Source organism: Nymphalis io, chromosome 1 (genome assembly GCF_905147045.1).
Source record: "Nymphalis io chromosome 1, ilAglIoxx1.1, whole genome shotgun sequence".
NCBI lineage: Eukaryota > Metazoa > Arthropoda > Insecta > Lepidoptera > Nymphalidae > Nymphalis > Nymphalis io.
The window spans coordinates 14,217,621-14,240,890 of record NC_065888.1 but is presented as its reverse complement, the minus strand read 5'-3'; the positions used below and the strand labels follow the sequence as shown (position 1 = coordinate 14,240,890).

General features: G+C 31.7%; 1 protein-coding gene across 1 annotated transcript in view; it reads left to right on the top strand.

The window, feature by feature from the left end:
• The first annotated feature begins 3,334 nt into the window (after positions 1-3,334).
• Positions 3,335-23,270, top strand: part of LOC126781805 (probable G-protein coupled receptor 158) — a 186,782-nt gene continuing 166,846 nt past the window's right edge. Inside the window, exons 1-2 of the mRNA XM_050506854.1 lie at positions 3,335-3,401; positions 3,592-3,744. Coding sequence (XP_050362811.1) covers positions 3,335-3,401; positions 3,592-3,744 — 220 coding nt within the window. The remainder of the gene's footprint in view (positions 3,402-3,591; positions 3,745-23,270) is intronic.

Here is a 23,270-nt window from a genome sequence, read left to right as displayed (position 1 = left end):
TGAATAGCAATTCCGGCTCTCTTCGCGAAAAATAAGCTGTCTCTAGAATAAGAGTGATGTAGGTGCGTTTAATTTTTTTTTATTTTTATAAAATTATATTCTAAATACAGTATATTCTAATATACATAACAAGAAAATGTTAAATTAAAAAAAAAAACTTTTTATACATAAGAACTATTTTTGCTCGGCATATATTGCACATAAAACCTTTAAAAAGCTTTGATCAGTCCTCAAAAATGTTACTTTATAAGTAAGCCATCTGATCCCAAACTAAGCACCTAGACTCAGGACAAACAGACATGTTCGTTCAAACAAATGTCTGTCCAGGCTGTGAATCGAACTCACAACTTTCGGCGTGAAAGGCAATTATCTATCAACGACACCAACCGGCCCGTCAAATTCTTAATATATTTTCATTAAACATTGGTTAGATCCATTCAGATCAAGTAAATCAAACCCTTGTAATAATGCCTCCAGTCAAATAGATAACAAGGACTTCAAAATTATTACTCTTTTCTATAGTCCTGATATATCTGGTATGCCTGCAATAACAATTGAAAGTTTGCTACCAAACGATTGTTTGGCACTAATCGTTTGATCGATATAAATATATTTGTGAGATTATATTGATAATAATCTTAATCGGATTTTAAAAGATAACGTGACTTATAAATGCCCTGTAAAGCCGTTAATATTATGTCATCAATTTATGTACTAAAATTAAATATGGAAAAGATATCTGAAACGCACTAACGTTTTTATTCGCCGTTTATCTATTTATAGAAAATCTCGACTGAATTTTTGATAGCATGTTTGATAAGTTTTATTTCGTTTCAATTGCCGCATAGTGAAATACCAGAATCTGGAAGTATTATTTTTAAATCGTGAGTGTACAATGACGATACTAAACTTAATCAGGTTGTGAATGACCCACTGCTGGGCTATAGGCCTCCTCTCCCTTTTTGAGGAGAAGGTTTTAGAGCTTATTCCACCACGCTGCTCCAACGCGGGTTGGTGGAATACACATGTGGCTGAATTTCAGTGAAATTAGACTCATGCAGGTTTCCTCACGATATTTTTCTTCACCGTCAAGCACGAGATGAATTATAATCACACATTAACTGCTTGCCCGAGTTTGACCCCACGATCATCGGTTAAGATTCACGCGCTCTTACCACTGGGCCATTTCGGCTTTTTTACTACATACTAAACTTAATAATAATAATAATTTCCTCCAGACCGATTTCGGCCACGGCGGCCTATCTCAAGAGAGATTAGCCAACTACGTAGGAGATATAATGGTGCACATGTGTGTGTGCAAACACAGGTGCACTCTCTATTCCCTAACTCTCCTAATCCGATGAGACGACAATTCAACACGACCGGAAAAAGTTCAGGCGCAGGACCAATGGTTTTACTTGCTTCCCGAGGCATGGGAGTGTACACACTTCCAATTTCTCCGGACTAACTCCGGACTGCTACTGAGAATTTTTCTGATAGAAAAACATAATAACTTTTTAATGTTCAATTTAATTTATTTAATGGGTTCAAATATAGTTAATGGGTTCAATTTCCAGGTCGCCCGACCAGGATTTAAAGCAAAATCAAATATCAATATCTAAATATATATGTAAATAAGCTTTTATAGACTTCAGAATTCTTATTTCACAAGATAAATGAACTGTTAATCTACAACATATCATATTATATTATATTATATTATATTAGACTGTTAAGTTAAAATCATTAAAAACAAAAAGTTTAAACAATAAAATCTGCTTTATATAATTCCATTTTTTTATTGCAATACTTGTAATGTTTTAGTTATTTGATCATAATCCACTCAATAATCAGTGAAGGATATATTGTAGTGCGTGTGAGACAACACGATCTTTTTCCTCACTCATAATCCGATGGGATTACAATTCTGATACGACCGGAAGACCAGATGCTTTATGTGCTAAAACACGGGAGAAGCACCTTTCAATTTAGTGACTATTGTGGATTTTGCGTCAAAAAACATAACTAATATCGTCCTTATCAGGCATTTGAACCCAGAACTTTTGGGTGCGCCTTATAGCATAGCCACTAGATTACTAGATAGACAAGTCTTGTTAAATCTAACCAGAATGCTAACATTATCCAGACTTTTAGGGAGCGGTCATTGCATTCCACTCTCTTTCAAGATGTCTAAGGTCATATAATAAAAAAAAACATCTGAGATAAAGATCAGCTTATAAGCCTGTCGCAATTGGTAGTTATTAATGGAGACGGGTACATTATCCAGACGTTTTAATTTAGGTATGCTACTAAATATCTTTTTACTACAAAAAGATATTTAGTAGCATTTATTTATATGTTCAAAACATGCAATAGATCACAGATTAATATGTTAACTTTAAGTTAAACTGACCGCTCAGTAGTTAATACACGTGAATAACCGATGATTGCGAATCAAACCCTGGACAAGTACATTATAATTCCAATACAAGAGCATATATTGGGTGTTCAATCATTCTTACCATAACAAGACATTTACGTTTAGAATTTCAACACCATAGAATTAGAGGAAGCTCTAATTCAAAGTTTATAATTCAGCTTGCAAGATTTTAGGTCAACTCTTTTACAAAAAAACTATCAACATAGCAAGGTAAATAAAAACTCGTAATAAGCTTCGTACCTTCTCAAAAAGAGTGGAGGTCTTAGCCCAGCTGTGGGACAATTACAGACTGTCTTATTTTTTTATTATAATATTTGTCTAATATTGACTTCAATAACGTAAATGTTCTACAAATTTAACATTGCTTACTTCTCTAATAAATCATAGTATTTAATTTTAAATATTTAATTTATCTATGAGATAACCAAATTTTATTTATTTAGAAAAAATTAAGTAAAAAGAAATTACCTGTATTACAAAAAAAAACTTACAGTAGCGAATAAATGCCTACGTAAAGTTAATGTAAGCATTTTGTTTACAAATATCCTGAATCCATTGAAGAGTCAACGAAAACAAACTACATGCCTTTGTGTCATCTAAATAAACTTTTATGCAATAATGTGTCATGTATGTTGTAGCACACATAATATTCTATCAATATTTTACTATGTGTTCTGTCAGCTCGATATATGAGCCATTATGTTATTAACTTTTTTTATTCCAAACAAAATTTAAGCACATCACGTAATAGGTGAAATTTGTCTTCGCAAGATCAAAACAAACAAACGTACGATTAACATAAGTTCAAAACACTAATAATGTAATGGTTTCCATATAGAAATGTTACTAATCCTCGCTAACGGTTCAAGGGTTTAAGAAAATCATCCGTTCACAATGCTACGCGCGTGTTTACATATGCCCATATTAACTGTCTACGAAATTACAAAAGACGTATACACACGTTATATCTCAAAAGAAAACATGACAAATTATAAAATTAAATTTGAATTTCGAATAATCAAGACACAAAAAAAATACGTCGGGGTAAACTTCGGGCGCAATTCTGCCGTCAGTAGTAGTCGGGCTTTCGAGCCGTTCGCACGTGTTATTTACGATGCGGACACTAATATTCATATACTTTGCGTCTTTAGTGCACTGTGAATTTAAGAGTGATGTGAAACATTTAAGACATGCTCGAACTTTGATCAGGCATGGGAGGTCCAGGGTTCATTTCACGCGGCTACATACGAGGGCTAGAGACCTGGTCGCTCAGGTCATAGAAGCAGAAACCAGCAGCGAATTAGGTAAAATATTTTGAAAATTTTGCTTATATAGTTTATATATCACTTCGGCTATTTATAAACTTTCTTTATAATTTCAGTAATTTTAAGAGCAAATTTTCTTCATCACTTCGTAGCCTTTTCAGTTATCTAAGAAAAGGTAAATTGTTTCATAAAAAGCGGGTAGGCGAAAAAAATTACAAGGATTTCAATGTTGCGATTTTTGTGCGGATTTTGAAAATATTGGAATTAATTGTTCTTTTTGTCACAATACTTTATCCTTTTAATAATTATTTAAATTATGAGATTTCAAAAATGCGTTTTCTTCATAGAGAAAATAGAAATATATATATGTAAAATATTATGTAAAATATATTTCGGCTTTAAATTATTGTAAGTCAATAATTAAAAAAAAGTTGCATTAAACCAAGGACTTTTTTATAATTTTTAAATAATAATAAAACTTTAATATTTTTGTAATAAAGTTTAATTTAACAAAATCATCATTTCTAATCGAAAATTTTATTGGTTCAGTTCATCAGATAAGAACTTTTGTTTTAATAGAACTGATTCGAAAATGAAACAATAACAAAACGCAATTCGTTCCGAAAATATCAAATTGTTTTAATCTAAACACATAAGGAAGCGAAAGATTCTCTCATTCCATTTGACAATAGAATTCATTAACGAAACAAAATCAATTATGAAATTAATTCACTCATACTTCTTTGGACATAGAATTATTTTTAAAATATCTTTTCGACGGAAATTTATGACACCAATATGTTTTTGAACTCACCTTTTCGTGTACAACATACAATCATTTGTGTGATACTTTTTTGCAGTTAATTAATATATGAGTGCGCATTTAAATATATATTTTTTGATTAAAAGAGTTCTGTGTTCGTCTTTATCAAAAAAGATTCTGACAAAATATATTTTAAAAGAGATGACTTTTTAAGACTTTTCATTTATTTCAGATATAATATTTAATTTGCTATAATATTAAAGTTATTAAAATAATATCGATTATCCATTTGTCAGTAATTCTAAAATATTTTTGATGTTATAATATTTTAAATGCTTTGGTTTTATATTAATATTGATTTACAATATAATCTAAAAAAAAGTTGCTAGATTTAGAAAATTGTAAAATGTCGATTGCATGCGTAAAGGTTGTTATAAGATTTGTGTGTTTATAAATATCCTTTCTTGGTTAAACGATTGCTTTCATTAATATATTTTAAAAATAAAAATCGATTAAACATGGGGGAAAAAAACATTAAATGTCTTTGCCAGTTCTCATTTTTCAAACCGATCGCAGTTTAAATCAATGGAAATTTGCAAGATTTCAATATTCAAATTAATGTGGCTATCGCGGCACGCCCAGCAGATCTGAAACATCGAAATTGATGGTTATTGAAATAATTGTAATTAGTTACGTAAAAAAAAACATAGTTTCATAAATAAAATAAATATTTTTTCTTTTTATTGATAATAGCAACGAGAGTGAAATAGTTCACTCAAAAAGAAGGGAGTATAGAGCGGCCGCGAAAAGGAAGCGCATGAAGCATAAGTAAGCGTTATGCCGTTTTCCAGTTATCAAATTATTTAAAAATGCTCTTACAACGATTAAATTAAATTTAAAGTTATCACTTCGGAATGTAGATTATATCGGTAGGAAGCAGTAAAAACCGCAGTATTGATTTGCCTAAACTATTTTGGCTAATAAAAAAATAATGATATTTTTCCGAAGGTCCGACATTATTGACATACGAGTAACGGCGCCATATTTTCCCCTGTAATAACCAATACGCCATTAATAACTTGGCATCTTGAGGGTAATATATTTTTTTACTTGAAACATGATTTAATAGACGTTCATTTCACAAGGCCCTTGTTTTATATTAAAATGTCAATTACGACTATTGTAAACAATTATCATTAGTTTGATTTGAAAATTTAACTAGGTAACCTGAATTTTTTGAAATGACTACAAAATTAAAATGTATTTATTTAAATACATCTTTTTCATCTATATTTTAATGTATTAATTTTAAACTATGTGCAGAGAGGCAATAGTGCCAGCGTCTTGGGTACAATGCCACAGGACAATCTTTTAGACGGCGTGTTTTTTTATATAAATTTGTAATATGTATTTTATTTTTTTATATATATATATAAATAACTGTACATAGATACATCTTAAAATACAAAAACACAATACGAGTATACTGCAATAGGATGATAGATAACATTTTATATAAAATAATCGAAAATTCTTAAAATTTATGCGTCTATTATACAATTTACAGTAACGTCTAAATTGAGTTGTTATTTTACAAACTCCATACGATTTCATTTTTTATAAATTATTTTGAGTGTTACCCTAAAATATTTTGATAATAATTAATTATCGGACAAGTATGCAATTGTTAAAGTGCTCATTAAGTCGAAAATTCGTAGAATCTTCATTTATATAAGTGAAAAATCATGGTGCCTTTATGATTGAAAAAAATATATTTCTTAAGCGCTTAAAGCATTTGAAAGCGAACTCTTATATATTGTACTCGTCGTTTGATTCTCCTTGGAAACAAATATTTATTTAGGTCTGGGATCGTATCCTTGTAGATGTAATATCTTTAAGAGCAGAACTCTTGATTGTTACCCCAAATGTATGATAATTTTAGTTCGTTCCAAGTAAGGAGATTGCTTTAATTTAATGCTTAAGTGGTTCACCTATAATTAATTACACCAGGTAACAATTACTCGTAGTAGAACTAGTTGTAACCAGTTCAATCTGGATTTAATTAATAAATACTGGCTGTAGCTGGTAAATGTGGTTTAATTACAGGAACAAGAGACATAATTAAAATATTAAAATTATTCCTTTGTTGTGGTTCCCCTTTTAATAGAAAACAAAGTAGCGGTTGTATGGATACGCAATGCTTCTTTCGAATGAAATATACATCAGAAAGAGAAAAATCGGCAAGCATAATAAATATATTAAATAATATCTTACTACAACTTAAGAGAACGTCTAAAGTCAGCAAAATTTCAAATTTCACTCGGTCTCTCAAACGCCCGTCTAGATACGCTATCTAATTTTTAGTCTTTTTCTATCTTACCACGACCATTGGTATTGTATTTAATTTTGGCAAAAAATAATCCGTAGTATTGTCTAGTAGTCCTGTCTTAACAGCGCCGCAGCGACTGGTTGAAGTGACAAATATATGCTTAAAGTATTGGTGACATACGACAGGAGATGTGATATTTCGCGAAAAGAAAATGTAGTAAGCTCCATAAGCTTTTTATCGTTATAAAAATAAAATGTAGTATACAAAAAAAAAACCCAATGACAGCGTTAGATTATTTGTAAACATTATCATGTTTAGCATTACGATTATAAACACCCTTGAACCTTTACAATTGCGTCGTGAGATAGCAGCACTGAGCGCTTTCTATCGACTGTATCACGGCGAGTGCTCTGAGGAATTATTCTCTCTAATTCCTGCTTCCCCCTTCCTTCTTAAGTCCACGCGAGCTGGTTCTCGATGTCACCGCCTAACTGTGACATCAATTCCATCGCGAACAAAGAAATTTGGCAACTCCTTTCTTTGTCGCACTTCCAAAAAATGGAATTCCTTACCAGCTCACGTATTCCCCTCCTCTTACAACCCGGGTTCCTTCAAACGAGGCGTGAAGAGGCATCTTGCGGGCCGGCAAGGCGAAGGCGGCTAGTGCAGAACGTTTTTCCCGTCTGTACTGACCGTCGTCGCGTTTGGACTCTACTACCACTTACCATCAGGTGGAGTAGAGTCATTTGCCCTCCCGGCGATATAAAAAAAAAAAAAAAAAATAAAGGTAAAGGAAAAAAATGTAAAGATAAAAGAACTGTCATTAATAATTTTTGTTATAAGTATAAACATACTGTTCTTATAAGTACATAACAAACAATATTTTATTTCTAACTTTAAACTGAATTGACCATGCAAAATCAGATAAGCGATTAACAATTTATCTTTATGGGGTATAAAGAAAATATAATTTTACACAAGGAATGGTTATTATTTCTATCATAGAGATTGCCTACGAGTGAAGCTGATACCGTTCTATTGATATTAAAAAACCAAAATTGAAATACTTGTTATTCAAGAAGCGTCCTCCTCTTTATAAGCTTTTATATTATCGTTTTACATAATTATATTGAATGTAGAGCCATCACTGTCTTGGGATAGGACTAAAGATATTGAGAAAAACCGGCAACAAAATTAATCAGATTTATACTCAATTCGTTAATATATATGTACATAATTGTATATCTGCATTCTATGGAGATGAACAAATAATAGTTTCACGATTTTTATCAACAATAATATTTTCTGATTATTATTTTTTTGAAATTACTTTATAAGGTTTCTGTTTAAGTAAAAATATCAGGTTTATTGTTATATTTATATATTACATTACATTTTTTGTAGCATTGCAAGAATGTTTCTTTGTATTTTTTTATGCTTAGGTTTTTTTTTATAGAGTAGGACGGCGGACGAGCATATGGGCCACATGCTGGTAAATGATCACCAAACGCCCCTAGACATTGGCATTGTACGAAATGTCAACCATCGCTTACATAGCCAATGCGCCACCAACCTTGGCAACTAAGATTTGTGTGCCTGTAATTACACTGGCTCACTCACCCTTCAAACCGGAACACAGCAATACCAAGTATTCCTGTTTTGCAGTATAATATCTGATGAGTGGGTGGTACCCACCCAGACGAGCTTGCACAAAGCTCTAACACCAGTGAGAATGTGCAATATGTAGTTTTTTTATTAATTTAAGATTTTGAATTTATAAATCGGAGAATTTAAAATATTCGGGAAATCTTATTGTTTGAACGACAAACCTTGGAAGAATGTATTGACTTTGCGGAGTCGATGGCTTGTTGTTATAAGTTACTCTCTGCTTTTCCTGTTTATACAATAAGATTGAAACTGATTCTGTTAACGATCTCTATATTAATTTATATATTCAAATTTCAAATAGATTCTAAGCACATCACCAGCAGAGGCTGCGTGATGACAAATTAGATCGGGCTTATTTGCTTCCTAAAAAATTTAAAGATTTATGAAAGCAATTTTTAAATCAATATTAAAATTTTATTAGAAGGTGTTTATAATAAATATAACGTTATAAATATAACGTTGAAGCTATTTAACGTTAAACGTTTATTATAAATATAACGTTGAAGCTATTTAATGAATATTACGTTTTAACGATAAACAATTATGTCCACTGACGATGAAGGCGTAATTCTCACTTACTTCACTGAATCGAAATGTCTGCGGATGAAATGAACTAAACCATTTGCTCTCAGCGAAAGCGATCAGACGACTTTCGTTTTTCATTTTTTTTTATTTGATACACAGCCTAAGCATTTCAATTGAGGCGGGAACAAAAGAACAATTTTAAAAGAGGCTTACGTAATAACCGGCTTAATTCAAAATTGCATAGATCGGTTAACAATTATTAGTTTTATTAAAACAGTATATTTACTTTAATTGGAATAATGAAAATCACTGTAAAAGCACGAAGCGTAATAAAATTGTAACATACATTTTTTGTTATAACAAATTCAATTAATCCATTCATTATCCAGGTGATCGCTTTTATAATAAAACATACAAATACATTTCTATTGGGCAATTCATAAATGTACATTTAATGATTCATTAATAAACAAGACGTATCAATTTATAACTATAAAAGTAAATGACATTAAGACAACTGAACTAAAATACCTATGTAATCTAATAGATAAAAGAGTAATTATTTTTACGTTTGAACTTTCTATTCCATATAAAGAAACATTAATTTTAGAACATCAAGAGAGTCTTATCAGGTCATATGTATGTATATGCCGTGTCACACTGAAAAGTGATTGTAACGGCTGAATATTAACCAAAGATTTTGGGTTCAAACCCGGGAAAGCATTAAATTTTCATGTCCTTAATTTGCATTTATAGTTTATCCACCATTCCACACTGGAGCAGCGTGGAGGAAAAAGCTCCTAACTTTCTTTCAAACGGAGTGGAAGAAGCTTTGGCCCAGCCGTGGGACGTCTCATAAATTATATATTTGTGTTATATATTATATAACACAAATGTATATATAACTGCATAGCAGAAAATGCTTTACATTTATTTTAATATTCATATTTAAACTTTGTTCAGCGGAACACATCATTATATTCGATTTGGCAATAATAATTGCTAAGTCGACTATGGACACATAAGATATATTTACACTTACCACATGTTCTCAACAATGTTCTCGAAAGTTCATCATAGTGTTTACCAACATACATATGCTTATATGATGTAGCAAAGCATTGGTGAAATTAATTGACTTCAATTATGAATAAAATGTAAATGAAAAAAGCTCGTAAAATAATTTTTTTTAGAACTTTGGCTTGGACAAACAATATAATACAATTTTAACAAACGATTTATTTATAAAAACAAAGCTGCAGATTTCTTATCTGTTGAAATGATTACATTTGACGTTTCATTCTATAACTCATATTACTTACCAAAATTACTGATTAACTTTCTATATTATCCAAAATATTATTATTTAAATTCACGCTCAAAAAATTGTTAGACAAGCTATATTTTCATTTTTCCATTCAGTAAGTAAACCTTATGCTGGGATTGAGTGAGACTATAGCCAAATAGTAAGGATTGAACTTACAACTCTTCTCACATGGCAGTTCGTATGCCATTAAGCCCTTGAGCCATTAAGACTTCAAATAAAAATATCACGAGCATTGATCTTATTTTATTATTTAAAAAAGGTAACCTCATGGTTAATTTTCACTACCCATAGATATTGACCCTGAAATAATTATTAACCATACAAATCGTCAATACGCTACAAATGTTGAAAATAAATATATTATATCCAATTTGCCTGTAGTAACACTGGTTCAAGGAATAAAACAGTACTGAGTATTGCTATTTGGTGGTAATATATCTCTCATATTTAATAGTTAATAGCATATTGATAAAGAATATGACTTTCATTCATACTCGTATATGAGGAGGTATTGAGCGTAAAGAATTTCTCATATTAAAGCGCTTTAAAGCAGGCTTTAGTGTACGACGTATTACACTTCTTGTTTGAAGTATTTCCAAAGTTGTTGTAATAATAAACAATATTTAAATTCATAACAACCAAAACGAAAAAGGGAAATATGCGGTGTATTGGTGGGAAGTATGAATAATAGATTCTAGCAAAAATAATTACATACGGCCTTACTTATAAGTGTTGTTTCACCCTCCGCCGCAATAGGCGTCGCTGGGACTAGGGGGTTCTCAGTACCCTGGTAATCCCCATAGAGAATGGAGGCCTGCATACGCAGGCCACCCGTCAGAGCGTCGCGGTAGCATGCGCAAGCGATCCCGTGGCGCTCCTCGTTATGACGGAAAGGGTAACGCTGGTTTTTTGTGGGTATTCCGTTGTTCGGGGCGCACTCGGCGCCTCGGACATCGGCAAGCCCCACATACCCCCTCCCCCACTGTTCCCGTGGGGGAAACGCGTGATGCGTTTTTCCAGCGTAAAAAAAAAGTGTTGTTTAGCGACTTTTTAGTTAAACATAGATTTATCTCTTTCTGTCATTATTGATTTGACATTTGGAAGAGTAAGACACAGTATTGCCATACTAATTATTTCTCTCTCTCCTGATTATTTGAAAGGGAGGTTCAAATTTTTGTGCGGTGATCACAATCGTCAGCTGCGCTCTAACGATTCTTACCTTCTTTCTGTTCCTATTCACACTTCTGGTTTTGTTTCTAATTCTTACTCCGTTAAAGCTGTCCGATTATCTAACAAAGTACCTGAGCATATAAGGAAAGCCACCTCTAGACCTACTTTCAAGTCTCGTCTCCGTGAGCATATCTTGTCAGAAAGCTCCTAGTTCTCTTCATCTATGACATCTAAAATGCATTATTATTCATATGTAATATGTATATATATCTGTGTGTGTATGTAAGTATGTATATATGTAATGTATGTGTATATATATGTGTGTGTGTACGTATATGTGTATATATGTTTATGCGTGTATATATATAGATATATATATATATATATATATATATATATATATATATATATGTATATATTATTCATATATTCTTTGTTGTTGTTATATTTGTATGTAAGTATATTTGTGACTATTAATTACCGCCTTCACGAATTTCCGCTTAGCCTAAAGGTTGACTGGTAGAGAATGCCTTTAGGCATTAAGTCCGCCTTTTGTCATACTACTCAACGTGGTGGGCAAAAAGTTTTTAAATAAATAAAATAAAATTAATTACTAGCTAAATAACTATTGTAAGTAAGCCCGTAAGCTTCTAAGCCAGCGTCACGCGTTAGCCATGGTTTCATGTCATGGCATTTAATATTAAAGATATGACTTGCAAAATACGCCAAGTAATATATGAATAAAACTTTATACTATACTTGAGTTTAATAACACAGGAATGTTTTTAATGCACAAAATGATATAATTTGTAACAGTAAAACATGAACATATTATGTATAGGAGCAACCATAAATTTGTTACTTCTATTACCCGACTACACAGGGTTAGTAATTATTTTGTGGCATAAAGTATAACGACTTTACACTGGCCGTATCGAATATAAATATTTTATTATTGTAAAAAAATTGTAAAAATTTTTGATTAAAAAAAAAGAGTTCGTTTTCTTTCGCCGGTTCTTCTCAGGTCTGAGGTGTTTCGTCATGATGATTGTTTTGTCATGATGACAAAAAAAACTAGTATACTGCATATCTTAGTTCATTCAGAAGTATTTGGCTAGTTTACTGGTGATATTTTTGTTCGCCGCGGACTATAACTGAATTATAAGAACAATTAAGCACAAAAAGGTCCGAGGGTGGTTTCCAGAACATGAACTGGTTTTTGGTTAGTATTTCTATTCACGCGTTCTATTGACTCGGCTGTCTTGAGTCTTGTCAATGAATTATTTTAATAATACAGAATCATGTCTTGTCCTTTTTTCTACTAATAGCTGCGCGCGTAAAAGCGGGAGTAAGCTAAGTAATATTATTATAACATTCGGTACCAAAAAATTGATTCTCTTTTAGTATTACGTCTACTTTTGTATATTAAAGTATTTTTAATTAACAATTCTACGGATTTAATTCTAAAATAAATATTATTTAACTAATTAAAACTCATTGTTAATGTGACAGCAGTTTCAGCTATATATCTCATTTATGCGGTTAAGTGTCTAAAAATGATCACGACTTCTCGTTTGCCTCGCTTTAAAAATATTCTTCATAGTAAGCAATTCAGTTTTACTTGGGGTCGTTCGACAACTGAGTGCCGGAATTCGTAGACATATATATGCATTTTGAAATGATATTCAATTTGATTAAAAATCATAAAATAGTATTAGCATATTTCTTTATTTATCTAAAGCTTACGTAGAACACGAATGGGTTTTATATAATATATAAGCTAAAACATTAAGTTAAAGTACTTGATCTCATAAATTCAAAAAGAAATTAACAATACCATTAATGGAATGGAATCTCCATTCCTGATTTATTCTAAGATTGGGTACAAGGATTAATTTTAGGTTTTCTTATATTTTTGGTTTATTAAAATATTTTCCCTTTCTTTGTTAAATGATTTATATATATTGTGAGCAAACAAAGATTTATTACTTTTTAAATTCACTGAAACATGGTGATCGTGACGATAAATAATGCAATAATAATTACACTCAATTATTAATTGACGACATCATTAAATAAAAAAAAACACTAACGCTTAAATTATCTAATAAGACAAAATTTTAAGCTAACAATAAAGAACAAAAGTACTACAGTATTATTTTTACTTCAGACTTGAAACTTCAATAAGATGCTCATTCATCGTCTCTAATAGGAAGACTCAGCTTCGCAGCGGACGTGTTTAGAAAAGTAAAAAATATCTCATATTATGGAATATGGCTTACGGCGTTTTATTTTAGTGTAACGCTATAGATACTTAAACTATTTTTATTCAATCGAAAAGAACTGCCTAGATTATATCTTGAATATCGAGGCCCATAAAAACCAAGAAGTCTAAAAGCACAAAGTTTTACGCGAACATTATATATTATTATAATAATTTAAATAGAATCAGCGACCATTAATAAATATACTCTCGATAATAAAACGTAAGCTTATAATATCAAGTCTTCGACTCGACAGTCAAAACATTCTCCCTGCGTACAGTGAATTGATTCTATATCAAAACTCCGCCTGAATTTTTAAAATTGCCTATTAATAAATTTAAATCTTATTACACAATAGAATATTGTGTTATTTTGCTTACAATATATACGAATTTAATTGTATAAATATTAAAACTTAAATTAAGGGTAAAAAAGAGTAAGGGTGTGTGTATGGTATAAGAATTTTTTGAGACTCTAGGCGTACTTTCATCTAACAGGCTAAAAGAAACTCGGTTTCATGTGTGTGGCAGTAGCTTTAAATAAGGCGCTTCTACTTCGCTTGACTCACGCACCACCAAGCCAGATGGATTGAAATTGTTTTCTCTTTACTTAGATGATCTAGTTTGTGTACTTAAACCAAGAAATAAGACGCATTTTGTAAAATATATTTCTCAAACTCAATAGAAATTTATTATCCGATAAGTATAATACTAATCAATTTTAGTACTTTTTGCTAGTTTATTTATATAAAACTTTCTTATTCGTGAACTATCTCACTAGTTAAATATTACAGGAAGGTGGACGAGCATATGGGCCACCTGATGGTAAGTGGTCACCAAACGCCCTTAGACATTGGCATTGTAAGAAATGTTAACCATCGCTTATAGCCAATGCGCCACCAACCTTGGGACCTAAGATTTTATGTCCCTTGTGCCTGTAATTACACTGGCTCACTCACCCTTCAAACCGGAACACAACATTATCAAGTATTGCTGTTTTACTACTACTACTATACTACTCTAATATTTCTACTTTATTACTTTATATCGTAAGTAAATGATTTTATATAAATAAACGCAAATAATGTATTAATTTGAACTATAAGAGTATTATTTAAAAATATATTTAAAATCTAGATAAAAAATTAATAAGCCTACCGAAGGTCTAAACAATTTTTGATTTAAAAGTACTATGAAACCCATTCTCTAATCGGATTTAACGTGAGAAGCTGAACATCTGCTCGTTGTTCTTCACTTAGAAGGATCAACATGAACCTTAGTTTTAATCGACATTCTCGAGGCTTACGTACGTCCGATGAATACGTGATAACTGTGGTAACGTTACAATAAGTTTGTATGTGAGTTTGTTTGCTCGTAACAGCCTGTGAATGTCCCACTGCTGGGCTAAAGGCCTCCTCTCCTCTTTTTGAAGAGAAGGTTTGGAGCTTATTCCACCACGCTGCTCCAATGCGGGTTGTTTGCTCGTGCAGTGGCAAATGCGATCAAGATTTTTTACATCGTGTGAGTAGTGTATGCATATGTAGAGTCTGTGTATGTGGTTGGGATATGAATATATAATTGACTGCCTGTCCGAGTCCAAGGCTTATAAGATACAAGTCTCGAGATCAAACCAAGGTTGGGCCAATATAAAGTCAATTGATTTTTTGTGAAGAAACTCTTGGAAAGCGCCTTGATCCTGCGCCTAATCTATTCTCGGTCATGTTGGTTGTCGTTAGTAAATACCATCTGATGTGTGTCTGTGTATATAATTGTAATTATTCCCATCGTATGGATTTGTCAATTGTAATAAATTTTTACATAGTCGTATTTTAAAATCCTTTACATTTGTATTATTGAAAGAATGTCGATAAACTTATAGGAGTATTTCTGTTTTTCAATGAATTCTTTCTATTCTTTTTTAGTTTACGCTTTCGAAGCGGAAAATATTTAAGTATTTTAGCGTTCTCTAAAATACTTAAATTCTATTTAAACATCATAGATTTATAACTTTTAGAAAAATAAATGTAATGTTTTGGATCTTTTTTTTGCTTAATTATTGGCGGTTAAAAGTTACTACCGAGTTTGCGAGTTTTTCTCGGTAGAATCTACATACCGACATGATGATTTAAAAGTGCTCGCTTATAATAATGGTTGTTATTAATTGAAGAATGCGGCATCGAATTATCAAAGTTCTACCGTCGGTTGATGGAAATATTTCCTATAATTTCCATACCACCGTTCCATAGTCAAATTGTGGATATAAAAGGTTGTAAGTGTTCTAAGCATCGAAGTATTGAGTTCCCAAGTATTTGTACAAATTATTTGCTTTAGCTACTAAAATGCTACATAAAGGAATTTGCTCGAAGTCAATTTCTTAAATAAATATAGGGAAAATTTATTCTAACGGCCCATCTGACAATAATACAGAAGATTTTATCTAGAAATCTTGGAATTATGCGAATGGAAGTTTTTCGTCAGTAGACTTACTTACTATTATGTTCCATGTTCATCTTTTATGGAAAGTCGAATAACATACAAATGTCTATATCCGTTAGTGCTAACTTTCTAACATTTGAAACTGTTGCCGATTTTTTTTTCTAAATATAAAAGCTATGAGCTTGCGCTGAGCTTGACTCATTTAATAATAAAAACTTATGCCTAATGGACCTCATCTAGACCGCGGCAACTAATTGCGAAGATTAGCCAACTGAATTAAAGATACTATTTCGTTCAAGGGTGTCGGCTAAGAAGTGCTCTGTATTCTATTCTTACACGCTCATTGACCACGATAGAGAAGATGCATACCAAGCGGTCTAACGATTTTACGTTCTTTTGTAAATACGGGAGAACTGTTACATTAGCAAACTCTTCTATAAAAAACTCTTAATTGCCCTATTACCAAAAAAAAAAAAACCAAACTATTTTATATTGTATGTGTGTAAGCCGAGATGGCCTAGTGGTTAGAACGCGAGAATCTTAACCGATAATTGTGGGTTCAAACCCGGACAAGCACCACTGAATTTTCATCGCGAGGAAACTTGCACTCTTCTCACTTCGCACTCTAATTTTACTGTAATTCTCTCACATGCGTTTTCCACCAACCCTAATTGAAGCAACGTGGTGGAATAAGCTCGAAACCTTCTCCTCAAAAAAGGAGAGGAGGCCTTAGCCCAGGAGTGTGACATTCATAGACTGTTACTGTTGTGTTACAAAACCAAGAGCATACGAATTATTAATATCAATATATTACCAATGTATATTAGTGCAATGATTATGCAAAAAGCCTTATAATAAAATAAAATACTACCATTCCGCTAATCGCTCATAGTCATGCTGTGCGCAATTGTAATTCCTAGTCCTTGAATGCCGTAAGACGTTCGTTTAAAAACTTGCATCGTTATTGGATGGCATTAAAGCACATTTTCATAGAAGAATTTTCTAGAATTTAAAACGAAATATTCTTTTATTATGAGTAGTTTAATGTCTTTATAGTCTTATATCTTTATATCTCTGTATTATTCGTCTTAAAATTATCTTATTTTATTTAAAGTAAATCTTATTTTAACAATGCATTAATGTTACAGGTAAAGACATCAACCAGTTCGTAATCTCTCACAAATAACCTCATTTTTATAAGTAAACATAAATTATCTATATCAATTGTTATTAAAATATATATTTTGAGTTATAACATATTATTATCTTCCAAAACATTTTACTTTTATTATATTTAATGGAAAATAATTTAGATTTTAATTTTTTATCTGACTTTATCTTATGTATTATCCTTATCTCCTTAGGTGTACCGATTACACGATCAAAAGATCTTCAAAGGGTGTATAATTTTACAAATTTTACGTGATCTAAGCGGAACTAAAGATGGAAAGCCGAAATCAATATCACTCGAGTCTGACACGAGCTGTAATATAACTCATTAGCATAAATATTTTCTGCCATTTTTACAATTTCATGGAAACGTTTCATCTTCAAAGGGATATTATGTCTATGAAATGACAATTATTCGATGTATGAAGTACTTCATAATATAAAAGTATCATTCAAATTTAGAAATGAAACTTCTTTGATGCAAAAAGTGTCAAATTTCAAGGTCAACGTTGAGTGCTCCAAACGTAACGTAACGTTTCTAATGCAATAAACTTTTTTTCACTTTATAAACCATATTAATATCCCTAAATAATATAAAATATGAATCCATTTGGACTTTAAAAACTGCATTTGAATTAAATTTGTTATACATTACAATTTGTCTGTTAAAATGAGCGTTACGTGCTTAATGCGATGATTAGGACTTAAATGATTTCGTGGAAAAACGAGATTCAAAATCTTTATTCGACAGACCACAGCCGAGCTTTCGGAGCTCGAACGAACGATACGGTGGCTACTCTGATTAATGCGAATGCTCAAGTTGCAATGTTACAGGTCAGTCGCCACTTTTATACTTATACTGTAGTGTATACGTGTTTTTAGTTAAAATATTTATCTTAAAAATTTGCTTCTCTATACAAGTGACACGATAACATACTATCAATCAAATTATTTTATTATATGTACTTTTCTCCTTTACAACTAAACTAAACAATACATAGCCTTTTTTCTACTCTTTTTGTTGAGTAATTTACAATATTTTTATAATACTTACGTTAGCATATTTGCAAATATTCTCGTATATAAAACCTTGTATGTGTAATAAGTGGCGTGATATTTTCTATTCTATATAATATTCAATTTTATACATTATATAAGAAAACGATTCAAATATGATATAATTGTATAATTCGACTTTATTTCTTACGATGGGGCGTGGAAAATTCTAAATGGAAACATTGTCTTTGAAAAATTATGATTATCGAAGATTTCCCTTTGTTTTCTTTCGCTTAGCCCTTAACATGAATATACAGTTATTGGATTATCCTCCGGAATTATTTAAGTGTGCGTACCCTAAGAGTGGAACCTTATTACTCAGACCACGAGGATTTTTTTTATAGTATCGTTAGGCGGACGAGCATATGGGCCACCTGATGGTAAGTGGTCACCAACGCCCATAGACATTGGCATTTTAAGAAATGTTAACCATCGCTTACATCATCAATACGCCACCAACCTTGGGAACTAAGATGTTATGTCCCTTGTGCCTGTAATTACACTGGCTAACTCACCCTTCAAACCGGAACACAGCAATACCAAGTACTGCTGTTTAGCGGTAGAATATCTGATGAGTGGGTGCTACCTACCCATACGAGCTTGAAAAAAACCCTACCACCAGTCTTAATCTTAATCAGCATATCTGACTTAATGTCATAAGTTGATATAGCAACGTAGTATTATATAGTAGTATCCTATCAAAAACATAAAATGTAAAAAATACAAGACTCAACGCAATTTGAACGGAAACTGTTCTGAGATTTGATATAAAACCAAGTCAGTTATTTTATTAGTCAATTATTTAGTAAGGAAGCAGCTTCAAAAAATTTGTCATATTTGTTTTCTTAATTAGTTACTTACCAACATTATTTTATAGAGGGCGTATCAATGTTGCTAAATTTCTTCGTCCGTGATGGAATTGATGTCACAGTTAGGCGGTAACATCGGGAGCCAGCACGCGTAGATTTGTGAAGGTAAGGGGAAGCAGGAATAAAAGAATAATTTCTCAGAGCACTCGCCATGATACAGTCTAAAGAAAGCGCAATCTCACCGATCCAAGGCTTTTTCTTAATATGCTTCCTTACAACAAACAATTATCCCGTTCAAATTTCAGGTTCGCTGTCTTGTAGTCTAACTCATTCATTCGATAGCATCGCGATTTGACACGACCGGTGTAATTTCCGGGTAGAACCAATAGCTTTTCGTGCTTTACGAGATGGTTGTGTAAAAACAAATATATGGAATGTTTTATTGACCCGACCCAGGGATTTAACCCAGCACTTTACCATCTGTAACCTAAATAAGCTATCCACTGGACCATTGGCAATACATTGTTGATTGACTCTATAAAGATTAACTGAATCATTAGCTAAGCTGGTATAAAACTAAATGCTTTTAAGCGATTTTATAGTGAACTGAACACTGATTTGTATTTCCACTTAAAATATTAGGATGTTTCGTTTAATAAATTTTACTTTACAGACGAATAATTTTCGACAAAAAAATTGTAGATTTGCATCAGTCTCGATTTTACTACCAACTTTAGAGGATAACTTCAGAGTATATTTTTTAAATATCTTTTAGTTATAATAGAATTGGATAAAGAGATAAAATATTATTCACTTGATAAAACGTGATTACAAAAGCTGCTTTTGTTTAATATCTAAAATTTATAGAGATAAAATTTTAGATAATTTGAAACATGCGAAACGAAAGAAGAAATGTCACACATTCAATAAAATATTTCTAATGTATCCTAAAGATGCAGTATATCTTTCTTAAATTCAATAAGCATTGCAAGTCATCAAGCGACCCACAACTAACAAAAGCATTAAATTTATGAAAATAGGACTATTAGTAATATTTTGAATACATAGTTTTGTAGTTCTATTTTAAAACCAATATAGAAGTCGTTTAAGTATAAATGTAAAGACAGACAATATTATTATAAATAATGTTTCAATGTCATTAATATGACTCGCATAAAAATTATAACGAAAATAAATAAAAATTGGCCATAACGGCCTATCTCAAACAAAGCTCTAAGCACTATAATAGCCGTACTATATTGCTAAAGTGTAAACATATAAATGTACTCTATATTCCCTCATCCCTCTCTCATAATCAAACGGGACAGCAAATCCGATACGACGAGAAAGAGCGAGTGAGAGAGAGAGAGAGATGCTTAAAGCGTAGAACCAACAGCCTAACGCGCTTTCCAAGGCATAGGAGTGCAAACACTTCATTTCCAGACTCTAGGCTGCTACTGGGAATTTCTCAAGAGAAATACCCAATAACTCTTTAATGATCCGATATGGAGTTTGAACTAAAGACCTCGGTATCTGCGGTCTTGTAAGCCAGATATGACCAAAGAATCAGTTAGAGCTTTATTATAATATAATAAGGATTAATCAAAATGTTGATATACTTTATTCAAGTACGATCTTACGAGCACCTTTCAATCATTTCACAAGATTAAATTTAATGTAAAGCTGCCGTTTCGTAATGTAGATTTTACCGAGACGAGCCAATTGGATTTCATAATTTTGATGAAACGAAGTATTTTTTTATAAATGGACGTTGGTCAAGAATATTATAAGAATCCGGAATCGAACATTTTACAATACGACGTCTATTTACTCATTATTTGTTCCTTCGCACATTAGATCACCAACTAAGCACGCATTTAAATAAATAAAATATTAAATAAATTCAGTGGGATCTTATTATAGGTAATGAAATGATACGTTACAATTATTATTTATTTGTATTATGTTTATATACTATTATTACCTAAATGGTATATACATATATAATTATAAAAATAGTTAAAATTTAACTAAAATTTTAATTTTGAAAAAAGTTAGCTGATACAATATAAATAATGAAAAAACTTCATCACTTACAGTGATCTCATCCATGCTCTAGGTGATTTCTGGACAATATCTGAAATACAATGCTGTGGGAAGTGTGGGAAGTGAAAAGTGGGAAGTGAAAAGATTTTTATGAAATAATTAGGTCGATGGGCAAATAGGTCACCTGGTGGTAAGTGGTCGCCCCCGCCCTTAAACATTGACGCTGTAAGAAATATTAACTATTATTTCAATCACCAATGCGCCATCAACCTCGGGAACTAAAATCCGTTATCCCTTGTACAATTACACCGGCTCACTCACTTTTCCAGCCGTAACAAAACAACACTGAGTATTTCTATTTGGTGGTAGGATATTTGATGAGTGGGCAGTTTGACCCCGATGTGCTAAATCCAAGTAAAAATAAAAATAATATATTTTTTTAATTTATAGACATACAACGATGCTACATATGACGCAAAGAAGCTTTTAATATATTTTCAATAATGTAGAAGACGAATCGGTCTTTACTTTATATGAAAAAGAAAACGGTTTGTTTTCCACTAAACTTGTATTAAAGATACATTCGGTACCAAATAATTCACGCTTGAGCGGTTTTTCCTTCCCAAATGCCATTAAAACTTCTAACATCGAAGTGACTTTCTGATTGGAAAATCGTGGCGAAGACGTAACGTAGATAATACATAAAGTTATTTGAATATTTTGACGAAATTCTTGAATATTTATTTTGTATTCACGTTTTGAATTTTAGCAACCGATTAACGTCTGTGTACTTTTAAAAATTATACTATAAATTGTCTTCCAAAATAGAACTCAATCCTATTTTTAAATTCAAAGACTTTTATATATATTTTTGTTAATGTTAGATGGGGGATAGAAAGTCATGTGTGTGTGTTTTGTATGTTTTTATATGTAAGCATAGCACAATTTTTTAACAAAACATAATGATCTAACTACCTTTATCTATTGTACTGAGACGTTTAAAGGCTCGACTAGTTTTATTATATTATTAATAACATACTACTAAATACTATAATAAATATGCACACACAAATATCATCCAATATCGAAAACCAAACCCAATATATATAGCATGTCTCACGCTTTTGGTCTATATATAGGTAGATAATATATTTAAATGGTTTATTTTGGTGGGAGAATTCACAGGGAAAGAAAAGAAAGTGCTACTAGCATTCTTATCGCCAATTCATACGGTCATATTTCGTTCATTAGTTATTTGTAATTTTGATTTGTTAATAATTAATTAGGTTTCATTTAGTTAAAAATATGGCCATGATGGCCCAGTGGTAAGACCGTGGGAATCTTAACCGATGAACGTGGATTCATACGCGGGCATGCACTAATTAATTTTCATGAATTCAATTTGTGTTATAATTCATTTCGTGCTTGATGGTGAAGGAAAATATCGTGAGGAAACCTGCATGTATTTAATTTCACTGAAATTCTGTCACATGTGTATTCCACCACCCCTCATTGGAGCAGCTTGGTGGAATAACCAAAACCTTCCCTCAAAAAAAAAAGAAGAGGAGACCTTAGCTCAGCAGTGAGACATTCACAGGTTGTTACTGTACTTTACTGAAAAAATATGGCCACATACATAAATAAAAATAAAAACACACATCTACAGCAGCTTTAAATAAAAACACACATCTACAGCAGCTTTAAATAAAGACACACATCTACAGCAGCTTTCGATATAAAGCATAATACAGTTAAAGCTCAACTGACCACGACATATATTTTTTCACAGTAAAAACGCAGTAGCTTTTATAGGCCACACTCTAGATTCGAATCTGGAACACTACGCTTATGAGGCTTTTAAAATTTCAATTTAAATAAATAGCATTACAGACATCATAAATCTGTTACATGCGAAGATACTTCACGGACTTATAAAAATGTATTCCAAAAACAAAATATTTCCTTTGTCTTTTCTTATATAATGTAAGTATATAATATACTTA